Source organism: Ostrinia furnacalis, unplaced genomic scaffold (assembly GCF_004193835.3).
Source record: "Ostrinia furnacalis isolate ACB-3 unplaced genomic scaffold, ASM419383v2 OfSCF5861, whole genome shotgun sequence".
NCBI lineage: Eukaryota > Metazoa > Arthropoda > Insecta > Lepidoptera > Crambidae > Ostrinia > Ostrinia furnacalis.
In genome coordinates this window covers 335,733-351,024 of record NW_021136100.1, presented here as the reverse complement: position 1 = coordinate 351,024, position 15,292 = coordinate 335,733, and the positions used below count along the sequence as shown (strand labels likewise).

General features: G+C 38.6%; 1 protein-coding gene across 1 annotated transcript in view; it reads right to left on the bottom strand.

The window, feature by feature from the left end:
- Positions 1-335: 335 nt before the first annotated feature.
- Positions 336-15,292, bottom strand: part of LOC114361643 (BTB/POZ domain-containing protein 7) — a 64,547-nt gene continuing 49,590 nt past the window's right edge. Inside the window, exons 29-34 of the mRNA XM_028316758.1 lie at positions 15,026-15,110; positions 11,834-11,953; positions 8,143-8,283; positions 5,800-5,923; positions 4,117-4,184; positions 336-1,114 (exon numbers count right to left, since the gene is read on the bottom strand). Coding sequence (XP_028172559.1) covers positions 4,118-4,184; positions 5,800-5,923; positions 8,143-8,283; positions 11,834-11,953; positions 15,026-15,110 — 537 coding nt within the window. The 3' untranslated portion in view covers positions 336-1,114; position 4,117. The remainder of the gene's footprint in view (positions 1,115-4,116; positions 4,185-5,799; positions 5,924-8,142; positions 8,284-11,833; positions 11,954-15,025; positions 15,111-15,292) is intronic.

The window sequence follows — 15,292 nt, the reverse complement described above, 5'->3', positions numbered from 1 at the left end:
TCCACTAAGACGCGCCCCACCACTCTTCCGCTAATGTTTGAGTGTTATCGGTACACGCGAATGCTCCATGAGTGCACACGCACACTACAGTAATGCCTTACGGCTTGCTCGGACCACACTCCCCGCACCCCGCGGGACCGGGACCAAACATTGCTGGGGCGCGCCCGAGTGGATGGAACGAACTATAGTTCAATACTTGGAATGTGTAATAATAAAGCCCGGTCCGTGAGCACGTAGAATTTTGTCCAATGACCCCTAGCTACCCATCCTTATCGCTCGCGCGTAATTATATTGCTGTCGCGACTGTGCGACGGGCGCCCGCAGTGAGTGTGCGAGCGCGACAGCAACATAATTACTCGCGAGCGATAAGGATGGGTAGCTTGGGGTCGTTGGACAAAATTCTACGTGCTGACGGCCCAAGCTAATGTATTTAATAAGCCTTTTTATACTTTACCTAAGCGCCACAGAAGCTCAGCTTAGTTTGGGGCTAGATTTATAATTTTATACATTATATTTCATTTTTCACAACCAAATAATAGATGCCGTGTTATATAATAGAAAGATTACATACTCGTACGCACTTATACATATTATTAAATTTTAATTTATATTATTTACATTTATTGTTATATTCATATATTATTTATATCATTATACACAACGCAGTGTGTGTGTTTTTCGTCGCCATTTTTGAATATTTTTTGCGGATGACAGCTGTCACATTTGACAGTTCGAACAAAAATAATTGCATTTAGAGATAAACATTTCTTATAAAATAATATAATACAAACGTATAACAAAACTGCACAGTACAACTGTCATACAAAATTTGTATGGCGTAAAAACACACACACTACGTCATTATGATGTATGGTCTCATTCAATACACACATACAACTGAGATCAAAATTTTTGAATTCCGACTGCTCCCATACTAAAATGTATGGGATCACCATTTTCTCACGTTGGTTAAAATCTTTATAACATGCCGATACTTCTCATAGTGTCGAGCGAGACGAGTTTATTAAAAACCTATATGACATATAACTATAAGTTGGTATATTTATATGTATTTATTTAGAGGAATGATTGTTGGTGCCAAACGATGTCACGGCTGAAAATAAAAATTAGGTATTATTAATTAAATAAAACTTATGCCCGTTTTCACCATCAATCCTTAATTTTTAAGTGAACTCTATGGTAGCACATAACAGGAAAGGACATCATCCACGTTTCATATCTAGACAAACCTAAAAAGGATTTAGGACGCTATTTGGATCAAATATGTAATTGCTCAATAATGAATAATAAATAAATAAAATAAATAAATAAAATATATTTTTGGTCCAAAATCTAAAGTGCCGGCCAACAAAAAAAAGTGCTGTATTCTGACAGAATACGTCTGCCTTAGCATTTGTTACTATGGCACCAAAGCCGTAGCTCCACTGTGCGTCGAGTATTTGAGATCATCGACTATTCATACATTTTTTGTTCAAAATCAAGTGTCGGCCAATAAAAAAAAAGTGCTGTATTCTGACAGAATACGTCCGCCTTAGCATTTGTTACTATGCCACCAAAGCTGTAGCACCACTGTGCGTCGAGTATTTGAGATCTAAAATTCATCGACGATTCATACATTTTTTGTTCAAAATCAAAAATGTCGGCCAATAAAAAAAACCTGACCTTCGATTGACAGATCCCCTTAAAATTTTACCCTAAAAGTGGTTCCTGACAGATTGTATATTATAAATCTCCCCTACTGTAAGGCTGGGTTGCACCATCCTACTTTAACTTTGAAAAACGTCAAAAATCTGTCAAACTCCATACAAAATGCACCGGTTATTGTTAAAGTTACGGTGAAAGTAAGTTAAGTAAGAGCCTAACTCTAGCGGTTATCTCAGTCAGTGCTTGACGTGACAGAGTATACAAATGGCAATGCCAGATTTTGTATGGAAGGTGGCGTCTTTTTTTTTCGCGCGGCCATCGACCAACCTTTGTTTTTTGATTACAAGATATTGTAATAAACCAAACTTACTATGACATGTATACCTCTAAACTCAGTCTGAACTGAGTTACGAGCGTTAGAAGTTTGATAATTTACATACTAGATTTGCTTTTTGCGCGCAAGTTTTGAAAGAAATTGCAACAAAATATTTCGCTATTTTTTTATTGCGCTGATTATACTCTACACTGATGTCTGGAGCCTTTAATGGATGGTATTGTTTGTTTACACATACAATGTCACTATTTTGTTGCAATTTCATACAAAACTTGTGTGCAAAAAGCGAATCTAGTATGCAAAATCATCAAACTTCTAATGCTCGTAACTCAGTTCAGACTGAGTTTAGAGGTATACATGTCATAGTAAGTTTGGTTTATTACACTATTTTGTAATCAAAAAACAAGGTTTGGTCGATGGCCGCGCGAAAAAAAAAAGACGCCAATTTCCGGCATTGTCTTTTGAAGCACATCTAACGTCTCGTTAACGTTTGACGTCTCAAGTCAAGAACACACTAAAAACCCCATTAAAATAATTTATTTTTGTAAGTAGGCTTTAAAAAAGCACTTTTACACGTCCCAGTATTAACCCTACTATTACATAAAATAATATGCTTCGATAAATATTGAATGTTTATTTACATGACTATGTCATAACAATGAAAAACACGCGTTGCTAAGCAACCATAAAGAAGGTCAGACATGACAACTACCACTGCTTCAGGACAATAAATGGGCCAGTGCTGAGAAGAAGCAGCGCAAGAAACTCAGACACTATTGTCAGCCTTCTTTTCAAAGGTTTACAGGCTTTAAAATATACATAGTTATAAACATTTATGCGAGCAAACATTTTTATCTTTTAAATAATCATCGACTTTATAGTAGCCCTTTTTCATTAAGGTACTTTTAATATGTGCTTTGAATTTATGAATGGGTAGTTCTACAACAGTTTGTGGTAATTTATGAAAGAATTACTGACGTCCGCTGACGTGAGACGTCTCAAGAACACCCTCCCGGTCGCCATATATGTAGTTCCAAAATACTGAACTGTCCTATGCATGACATTGACAGTGGGGCGCCACCGTCAACACCGGATCGCTGGTTCCGATTTTTGCCAAGTTGGAAACCATATAGTTGAACGATGGTAGCGCCCCCCTGTCATTGAGTTTGGTGGGACAGGGGCCGTTTAAGTATTACGTAAGCACCAATTTCTCTGTTTTGCTTATTTTGGATGACATGGGGGGTAGGGGGGTCTAGATGATGATTACGTCATCGTTAGTTATTTACGGTTTTTCGGGGATTCCCGCAAATAATACATATGCGTAGGCACTCGCTTTGAGAACTGATTAGGGGAATTACCGCACATTAGGGAAATTACCGTGCGCTATTCACTTGTCTAATAATTAACTCTCGTGCCGACACTGCCCATTGAAAATTTGTGAGTCGTAGTCCGCATAACTAAAAATGTTTACGTAAGCATAGGGGGAGGGGGTAAGTGCTTTGCTTACTTTTGATGACAAGGGGGGCGGGGGGGTAAAATATGGTAAGAAATCTGCTTACGTAATACTTAAACAGTTCAGCGTGGGTCATCTACAGGGTGGAATTTTGTAATGCCACCTGGAGGGAAAGTACCATTAATACTGTAGATAGAAAATTTTACTGAAAGAAAACATTCCTTTATTTTTGAAAAGAAAGAGAACTGCATTCAAAGATTTTCGAATTTTTTTCGAAAATTCACTACCATCAATACAATTTTCTGTAACGTAATTAAAATAATTTAAGATTTCATGGTTTTCCTTTCATTTTTGATTTATCAAGTTTGTTAGAGAGATTTCATTCTTATACTTAACCCTATCGATAGATGTAATAAAAATACAGGGTGTAATTTTTAACAAATAGTTGATTCGATTCCCGGGTGTGACAAGCAAATTTTTGGAAATCTTTGAATGCAGTTCTATTTCTTTTCAAAAGTAAAGGAATGTTTTCTTTGAGAAAAAAATTCTATCTACAATATTAAGAGTACTTTCCCTCCAGGTGGCATTACAAAATTCCACCCTGTATGCGTCAGGCCCTGGCTGAGTTACCGCTAGTCCTGTAATGCTGTGCGTGTGTGCTCACCTCACGCGTAGTTGGAGGGGCTCTGCCCACGGCTACCGGAGCCCGAGCTGCCGTAAGAAGGCTCCAGTCTGCGGGGACAAACAAAATCACTAAACGCTATAAAATGGGAGTCTGCATGCCTGCCTGGTAGGGCAAAAAAAGAATGAGACATGTATAGGCTCCTTAAGAGCATTTGACGATTTGTAAGTACTGATTTATTTAGTCTATACAAATAAAGATAATTTTGATTTGATTTTACCTGGTATTTAATTGTGGAAGCGGTTATGTTCAAGAGGAACGTCTATATGAACAGTAATAAATAAGAATGAAAATTAAAAGTGATTATTTTTATTGGATAGTGTGCAGGACGACTATTAATCGGCCGAGCGGAACCCTAAAAATATCAATAGAAACCGCATCAAATACATATACGCACCTATAGCTATAGATATGTAATAAATCATCGGCGCTCGGCAAGTACCTAAAAAGACAGAGACAGTGCGAGCGCGCAAAGGACAGCGATAGCACGCGCGCCCGCAATAACCGCCCTTACGATCTACGAAATAAGGCTCATATCCGGACGCCTTATAGTTTGTTTACGACTCCCGCGAGTTCGAGTAAGTACTTGCGTATTCCCGAATACGGGCGGACCGCGTATTATTCTAGAAAATAGGCGGGATTTTATGGGTATATAAACCGGCTGCCGGGCCGCACCAAGCATAGTCTTCTCTAATCAATCGAAGTGAATAGTCTTCTCTAAACAACCGAAGAGAATAGTCTTCTACAAGCAACCGAAGAGAATAGTCTCAAGACAGTCTACTCAAGAGTCTCAAGAGCGCATAGTGAAGATAGTGAATAGTACAACGACTACAGCATAGACCTCGGACACCGTTATAGCATAGCGACTTCGGATACCGTATAGACCGGACTCCTACAGCGTGTGACATCGACCGCACCGTGTTCACCGTATAGAACGTCACACCGCACATAGTATAGAAGCCACGAAGTACGAAGACGTGGCAACGATCCACCACCGATTACAGTATAGTAGTGCAGCGATTGGAGACACCGTCAGCGGAGCTTCTACAGTCTACAGTCCACCGCTCTCCGTTTCACCGCATCCATACAGCCCACTCCGCTCATTCACTCCAGTCACAGTTATCTGGCCTCCGACAGTTTCGTACAGTTTTTAGCCGGATAATAAACAGTCCTGCACAGATAGCTACAAATGAGAAGGATGCGCTTGCTTTTTTGAGAAAACGGGGTTTACATTTGGTAATTACCATTAATTTCTTTCTGTACGTTTATTTCCGTACGACTCACGACGCATCGCGTCGCTCAGTTAGGGAAGCCCTGCCCTAGTGTATCCGTGGCATTAAGGTACGTACGCACCGGTAGTCCCTGGGCGACTTGTGTCTCCTGGGGCTTCACACACCCACTACGGGCGCCCGTCGCACAGTCGCGACAGCAATATAACTACGCGCGAGCGATAAGGATGGGTAGCTTGGGGTCATTGGACGAAATTCTACGTGCTCGGCGACCGGGTTGTATATGTCACCGTAAAATTGTGAATTCCGTCAGATTATAACGTAGTTAAATTACAATGTAACCTAACCCACTGTTAGTTTACAATCTAACGCGTTATATTATAAACTGACAGAGTTCACAATTTCACGTTGACATATACACCCCTGTATTACATACCGGTAGTCCCGGGGCGACTTGTGTCTCCTGGGGCTGGGGCTGGCGCTGGGGCTGGTGCTGCCAGAAGCGCCGCCCGCGCCCGCCGCGCCCAGCCCGCTCAGACCGCTGCTTCCTACGCGGGTCACTGCGGAAAATAATAGTGAAAAACATTTTATTGGCACTTATTATTAAAATCAAAAATATTTATTCAGTTTACACCACAAGTGGCACTTGTAAACGTCAAAATATGATAAATAATAAAAAAAGAAAAGGTAGCCCTTACGGGGCACTTTACATGTCTCCTTATCTTTTGGGCCCTACCAGCGCTTCGAGACAAACATATTAGTATAAGATCCCGCTATACAACGACCTTCACCGAGATGCTTATTTGATGAAACATATTTTATATTCAATTTAACATGTCAATAATTATATTGCTTAAGGGTTGCCTAATAAATTTCAGTCCAGGATATGACTAATTAATCATTAAAAAAAGTTTTATTTTTAAATATTTCATCGGTTTGATTATTAAACAAACTTCATACCAATCGAAAGTATGAAGCCCATAGAATATGCAAATGTTAGGTTGCCTATTCTTTTCCAGTCATAACTCTCGGGTTGCCAGGTATAAACAGGTAAATTGATAGAGCATTTTGCATCGGTCTGATAATTTAATCAAATATAAATGAAAATAAAGATTATTTCATTATGAACACGGTGGTATAGGGTTGCCTGCGAAAAATCAGTCCTGAATGACGGTTGTCGAATTTTGTAAAGTGAAATTAAAGCTGAAAGGTCACATATTTCGAGTAGTTGGCAACATTTGGGAAAAACGAGTTGTATGAGGCGTTTGTGTGTCNAAAAGCATATTTTTTATGTTTCTAGCAAAAATTTTGTATCTTGCATAAAAGATAGGAAGTTGATTATTTTTTTCAAAAATCTGCAATTAATAGGGAATCTGTCAAAAAAAAGAAATCTGAGAAAAGTCGACCCAAAAAAAAGATAAAAAAATTTAAAGCCTACTAGGTCATACAATTTGAAAAAATCACAAAATTAAAGATAACTTCTAAACTATGAAAAATCGTAAAACATACATGGGGGTAAAATCGATAGGTCTAGTCCTCACCTATCACCTGCCTTCGGCTTGACACCTTACAAGAAACACCCTGTATAATTATTGACATGTAAAATTGAATATAAAATATGTTTCATCAAATAAGCATCTCGGTGAAGGTCCTTGTATAGCGGGATCTTAGACTATATGGCAAGTGCTGAGAAGAAAAGCCGGAACAAACTCATTCAATCATCATAATATATTGTAACAAGTTGTTGGTGATTTCCTCTCTTCAAGTTTATGTAACCAGAGAGGAATCCACTCTTCGTCACATCCATAGATGTTCTGAACAGGTACACGACATCGCAGAGGGATATTTCGACTCGCTAGGTTCTAACTCTAAGAAAATAAAATAAAATAAATCATTTATTTGCTCAGAAACATGGTAACAAAATGGTCGATAGAAAATGTCAAGTCCAACATGTTTTGTCCAGGGTAGGCATGCAAATTTTACAAAATTAGAATCTACATATTAATAACAATAATAAATTAATTAAAAAAATGAAGTCATTATAGGCACACAAATCAATCACTCAGAAATTCTTTGACAGTATAAAAACATTATTATCAACTAATCATTCATAAAGACATTTTTTAAATTGGTTTACATGCAAGTCAGTGATAGAGTCTGGAATTTTATTAAAAACTTTAATGGCCATTATAAAACAGTTTTTACTGTAAAGGTCTACTCACGAGAGCGGTGTCCCTGGGTGCAGTTAATGCGAGATCTTTGGTGTCACTGGTGCTTTAATGCCTGATGCCGATGCTTGCTATGCTTTATCTAAGCAAGCCCCTCCCGTAGCAACAGTTTCCTTACGCGAGCGGTGCCCCGTGGTGCAAATGGTGCGAGATCGACTGGTGCGAGATTCCTTGGAGCGACTGGTGCGAGATTCCTTGGTGCGACTGGTGCGAGATGCCTGGTGTGAGATCTTCTGGTGCGTTAATACCTGGTGCGGGTGCTAACTCTCTTGCTAGTTATTCAAGTGAACGGTGTTCCTGCGGATGCGACTGGTGCGAGATTCCTTGGTACGAGATCCCCTGATGTAATTGTTGTGAGGTCCCTGGTGCGATATCTTCTGCTACGCTAATGCTTGGTGTGAGTCGTACGGTTTTAACTTGCTAAGTCTACTTACGCGAGCGGTGTCCCTGCGGGTGGTGCGAGACGAGGCCTGGTGGTGAGAGATCCCTTGGTGCCACTGGTGTGAGATGCCTGGTGTGAGATCTTCTGGTACGGCTAACTCTCTACTCACGCGAGCGGTGTCCCTGTGGGTGGTGCGAGGCCGAGTGGTGCGAGGCGTGGTGCGTCGCACGCGGTGCGGGCAGGTGCGCGAGGTGCGCGCTGTTGGACGCACTTAGTGCGGAGGGCGAGGGACTGGCGCGCGACCGCACCGCTGGAAGGAAAAACATATATTTAAAACTAGCTGACTCGGCGAACTCTGTTCCGCCTTAAAGGCAATAAATAAGCCATCGCAATTTTTCCTTATGTGCTCACTGTTTAGACCTACCCTGGACTACGACAAACATTTTAAAACCAAAATCAGCTCAATCGGCCCAGCCGTTCTCGAGTTTTAATCAGACTAACGAACAGCAATTCGTTGTTATTTATATAGGTAGATTATCATTTGTTTTATAGAACAAAATGGTGTCATTAAATTATAACACTTTTTACGGTTTTAGCAAACATATTACAATCATGACAGTTCAGTACAATAGAAAAATGCAAGAGTGAAAACAAAAGAAGTCCTATAAAATTAAAACGAAAACGCCGCGGCGCGCCGCACAGATTAGTGCAGAGGTTGAACGCCGCAACTTCTCATTAAAATTTGTTTTCCATCTGCCCCCTTAGAAAAAATACACTTTTTGATTGAATCGAAAATCGAATCCGTCAAAACTCCATACAAAAAAAGTATTTTTGCTGGTTTGCGATTTTAATGTGCACTTTGTCTAGAGCTAGACCCACAGAAATGAGGAGATGGGCAGGGCACATAGTAGAATTAACGACCAATGGGGCAGCAAAAAAATAAAGGGTGTATAGCCTGACCAGGAACATAAAAACCCTGGCATAGAGGCGCGTCAATTGCATTTGATAGTGCAACACTGAGTACAGTCATACCTGTGTTAAATTAATAGGCTAACTTTATGTATCAGGATTCAGGATTACGGGCTAATTTGATATTTTCATAAGTTAACGAAAAAGATTATACTATAGGTAACCTGGTTTAAATAAATTAAATGAAACCATCAATCGAACTAGTAGGATTTATTTTATTATTCATCAATAATCAAATTCTGAACTTGAATATTCAACTGCAATGTTTGCTCATGAACGCTTCAAACTCGGTACTTCTTTCCCAATTCCATAAAATTCAACACTTACAAAGTGACAAAAATACTTTAAAATAGGTAGTTGAAACAAACCACAGCTAATTTTCATAGTGGACTGTACTATACGATAAACATGTCAGTAAATTTGACAACCTTTGTCGGAAACATTATTCAATGAAAATATTGCCGAAACCTTAGTATTTCTCTTCGACAAATACTTTAACACATTGTGAACCACTTTTCTTTCACGACTATAAAAAGATTTTAGCAATTTCATACACAAAATCAATTGCGCACATTTAAAATAAAGTTTGTTTACACTTTGACAGCAATAGACTGACATGCAAGGTGACATATCAATGAAGTTTTCAGTTACTGTTGCCATTAAAAGAAATTAGTACCATTAGTTTTCCGCAACATGGCGAGGGTTTTTATGTTCCTGGTCGGTCTATATGACAGATTTTTGACGGTTGTCAAAGTTAAAGTAAGATTGTGCAACCCAGCCTAAAAGTTTTTTTTAAAGGTAGCTTTTTGAACTTCGAATTATGTTGCTGACGCGTTCGCACACTCTGCGGCCGCCCGTCGCACAGTCGCAACAGCAACATAATTACGCGCGAGCGATAAGGATGGGTAGCTTGGGGTCATTGGACAAAATTCTACGTGCTCACGGACCAGTCTATGGGTCCATATTGGCTCACCTAAAGTTATTTACCCGAAATTGTTCTTCCTAACGATTTTAAATCCGAATGATCACTCTTCCTAAAATTTTTCATCCTAAAGTTTTCATTCATAGTCAAAGTCAAAGTCAAAATTTTCTTTATTTGTTTAGACTAATAAATAGTTCTTACAAATCGTCATTTTGCTCTTAAGGAGCCTCTACATGTCTCATAATCTTTTTACCCTACCAGCGCTTCGAGACCAACATTTGGCAAGTGCTGAGAAGAAGCGCCGCAACAAACTCAGTCACCACTGTCTGCCGGTTAATATAAATAAATAGAAATAGCAGTAGTAGGTACATTCGATTCAGGAGCAGTTCACTGAATTTACCATGCAATCTTGTATAGTGTATCTTATAAGAATGGGTATACAAAATTGCGTGGTTTATTAAACAAGGTAGTGACGTGCTAATATCTAGACTTACAGATAACACACTTAAATACTAGTAGAAATGACTCGCATACATAAATTGGAATAACTTGGATTGACCAGTCCCCGAAAGCAGCGCCTGTTCACAGACATGACGAGTGAACCAGCCATCGCTTCACTCGACCATATTAGAGGGAATGTAACGACCCGCCTCACTACGCCACCACCCCAGAGACATTTTAGTGAGAATGACAATACCAAGTTATCTCTTAGAGAAAAAAAAACCCAATAATAAAGCTAAGTAACAGTCCAGATTGAGAAGCATGACACTATAACATTTTAGAAAATTAGATTAGTTTATACATTACTTTTCATAGCACGATTTTAATTCTTTTTAGTGCGAGCATGAGAGGACCATAATCCTACTCCCAGGGTGACTTATCATTAAGAAAATCTCGAGTTGTGTAATAGGCTTTTTTAAGCATGTGATCTTTAACTATACCTTTAAATTTATTGTACGGTAGCTCTTTATATTTATCAGGGACTTTGTTATAAAAATGGATACCTTGTCCCATAAAGGTGGCAAACACTTTATTAAGTCTAAAAGCGGGTATAGCCAATTTATTTTTATTTCTAGTATTGATTTGGTGAATATCACTTTTCTTTTTGAATTCATTAATATTTTGTTGAATAAATAGAATACAGTTTAAGATGTATTGTGAAGCGGCCGTGAGAATGCCAATTTCTTTAAACAATTCTCTAAGGGACGCTCTTGCTTTCATTTTATACAAGTATCTTATTGTGGTCACAGTTCTAACCTAACCTAAACCAATAATTATGAATAGGACCGATTCGTTTCTGGAACTTGACTGAATGAATGGAGCGGGACTTAAGTATACGTGCTAATGCCAACAAACTTGAACTTTAATATATTGTTAAAGAAAGAAATCTAAACAAAAAAGATATGACTTTGAATAATAGTGTAAAATATGGTTATGTTTAGAAAATCTAGGAGAACAAATAAAAGTGTAATAGATGTTTATTGCTAATGACATTATGAAGTTGAATGATTCGGAATTATGAACATTAGAGACAGAGTAGTTAGGAATTGTGATTGTTAGGATAAAAAATTTTAGGAAGAACATTTTCGGACTTCCAATTTTCGGAGTTGAAAATTTAGGTGAACTTTGGCGCACCCCCAGACTATAGCCTATTGCAGGGATGGCGAACCAATGGCACGCGCCATAATATTTAGGGCACGCCCACCTATCACAAAATTCACTATGAAATAAAAAGTAAATAATGTGTTTTAAATAAGGGCTATCGTATTTGCCCTCATCAGTTAATGCTACTATAGAGTAAGGTCCTACTGTCACTCGCCAGTGGCGCCACTTGTACCTACTATACCCCTCATTGATAGCATTAGGTGATATTTGATGGCACGTAAGACTACATCAAACATTTTTTTCGGAAAAATGGCACGTTGATACACAAAGGTTCGCCATCCCTGGCCTATTGTATCTCTCTTACCCGTAGTATGCGCGGGCGCGGACGCGTTAGCGGAGGCGGGAGCGGAAGCGGGCGGGCGGCGCGCGTGCAGCGGCGGCAGCAGCGCCGGGCTGTGCGCGCGCGGGTGGAACATCGAGTACGCTGCGGAGGGAAGAAAGATGGCCGCTATATTGCAGTGTTTTTCAACCCTTTTCATGACACGACCCCCTAGTATCCTGCTTCCTACTAATATTATAAATGCGAAAGTTTGGATGTCCGGATATCTGGATGTTTGTTATAGAGATGAGACGTATTTACTAGAACAGATCCACACACTAGGTATTTTACAGTACTAAGTGGCACCTATTCCAATTTTTAAAATACTTGATCCACATAGTATTTTTTAAATTACACGATTTCCGACCCTACCATCAAAGTAATAGAGGTTATTATTGCATAATACGTAGTCGTGTATTACGCTCACCGCGTATTTCTCGCTAAGTATTTTTTAAATTACACGATTTCCGACCCTACCATCAAAGTAATAGAGGTTATTATTGCATAATCCGTAGTCGTGTATTACGTGCACCGCGTATTTCTCGCTAAGGTTTTGAATATTTTAATTTTTGTTCTCTCTCATCCAGCTCACTCCTTGTCATAAAGTTAATATTCCTTCGGAATAGAGCAACAAAGAATGAGCGAGCGAGATGTCACTATCTGCAACCCTGTGTGATAAAAAGAGATGTGTGATGCTATCATCGTTACGTCAATAGAACCATTTTTGCAAAAGATTTGACAGGCAGTGACACATAGAGGCACAAAGAAAATTTTAAATTATAGTCTTTTATAAAAATATCGTAAAATCCTGTTTATTTTTGGAAAATTTGTTTTCTTATATAATAGTGACCTGTTCCGTCCTTGATTGTGATGTACACCAAAGGAATAATCCTGCAAAATATTCATTTCACAGGTAAATTTATTGAAATCGACACCTCCAAACTTTAGCTTTATTTTTGTGAATGCGCTTAGAATTTTAAGCACTAAGTGTGATAATTATGTTCTTTAAACATTAATTTAAGTTGTAAGCAAAGATTTCATGCTCATAATCCAGAATTTATGAATATTTTGTGTAAAGAAATAATTTTCGTTTTACACTAGGGTTGTACCACAATCGATAAATATATTTTCTGCGCTGTTTATCACAGTCACTGCTGATTATGTAGGTACATAAATGGCGTTTGTATGTGAATATAGAAAAGTATTATTTTGTAATTACCTGTTAGTTAATAAACTAAACTAAATATTACATACTAAATATAATAATAAATATGTTTATGCACACAGATGTTTGTACTGTGCGGGAATCGAACCCGCTACCTCCGGAATAGTAGTCCGTTTCAAACCAGCCGTCACACGTCCGATTTTTGAAGTGTTTATTTTTTACTATTTTTTATAGAAGAAACATTCTATTCTACATGTTATTCAATTTCAAATTGCATTATTAATACTACGGTTGTATCTTTTCAAAGAAAATTGTATTTTAAAGTCATAATACGTGGATTAGTCCGCACTCCGCACTAGTCGCGTCAAGTATGGTAAATTACTACGTACTAAGTGGAACAGGTATTTGGATCACGTATTAATAAATACTTGGAATAGGTGCACCTAGTATCAAATTTACCTAGTATAACCCATCTCTAGTTTGTTACTCTTTCACGCAAAAACTATTGAACGAATTTTGATGAAACTTTAAAGTATTATTGTTTATAACACTGATTAACATATAGGCTATAATTTATGACGATCTGTGACAAAATAAATTTCACGCGGGCGAAGCCGCGGGCAAAAGCTAGTGAAAAAATATTTTACCGTTCGCTTTTCTTTTTCATGCATTTTATAATGTTACAAAGATATTGTAGGGACCGAATACTTCAATCCATACAGGTTAAAAAACACTGTTATATTGCATGTCAGGGCGCCATATTGCACGTCAGGGCGCCTTGAAATTAGAAACGTTAAGGTACAAGTTGGAAGCGGACGACATGAGGCAGCAACCGACGACGTGTCGTAGCGACACTACTGGTTTCTATGTATTTATACGAAATACCATTCGTAATAAGCGACACGACAAATTCAAATTCTTTATTGCTCCAATGTTGGTATACAAAGGTTCTTACATTTACGTCGCCTGGAACCGAGGAGTGGGTCAATTTTAAGTTGCAAGATTTAACGACAGACACCAGACATATGAAAGTAAATAAAAGCTTACAAAATACATAGAGTGACGTGTCGCGGCAACTTGCACTTTTAGTAAACACTGCAGTGGTGCCACTGTTTTCATACAATTTCAAGAAGCACAGTTGCGGCGCCACTACCGTGACAAACGCAAATGGCGATGCAACTGCGCTTCTAGAAATTGTATGTAGCGCTTCCTCATGCCCCTAATTTGAAGACACAAGTTTTGAATCAACACAACGACAGGTCAGCAGTCCGAAGCCGCCTCACAGATCATTTAAGTATTAAAGTTATTTTTTATAGTAAAAACGTTATACCGTTTTTTTTAAATAATTATACCGTTAACTGATTGTGTTCTGGTCTCGTTATTTTGTTTAGTGTGGGTACTTGGAACAATTGTGGAGTTTATTTCTATAAATATTTTGTAAATGTCATATTTTAGGTCTACCTTTTTTAATTTTATTTTGTATTTATGTAAATAAATTGATATTTTATTTTAACTGCAGCGCCCTCTGTTGCGCGCCTTTTTGCCAGGAAGTGTTACGAATCGACACGAATTTTATAATATTTTCTATTGATAAACCGTCACTGTCAAAAGGGCGCTTAATTGGCGTAATAATCCCCATGTTGGTACCCGCTGAAAACCAGCTTCGTGACTTGACGACTTGTGTGTCACGATTTTCGCTGAGCGGGCGCCTTTTCAGCATGGCTCAGTAATATTTAACCTCTGTACATGTATGCACACAAATGTTAATGCTGAATAAAGGTATTTCTATTCTATTCTATTCTTAAGACACCCATAGAAAAGGCAATAATTCGGTATATGACAGTAACTATACAACAAAGAAGTAGTTTTCAAAATCAGTATCCAGACACGCTCTTAGCTGGCGGGACCGGTTACTTAACACTCATAATAATCTCCTTTTTTTTTCAAGACAATCCCCAGAAGCAGTAAAGACTATAAAAGACAAAATAAACTATATTAAAAACTAGTCTTACCCAGCGTACCTCGCATGACGGAGAGCTCGATGGCGGTGCGGATCTCGTCGTCGTCGCGCGCGCGGCACGCCGCCGCCGCGATCGCCTGACAACCACGCACACGTCAATGCATATTCTTAACGCACTCGACAAACGCTATGCGAGAACTTCACATTTCCAGCAACGAATTATACCGGCATGATTATGAGAAAACTATCCAAATTACAAACAACTAAAAAAAAATGGTTTCTGACCACAAGTTGAATAGCAAAATCTATTGGAGTTCTA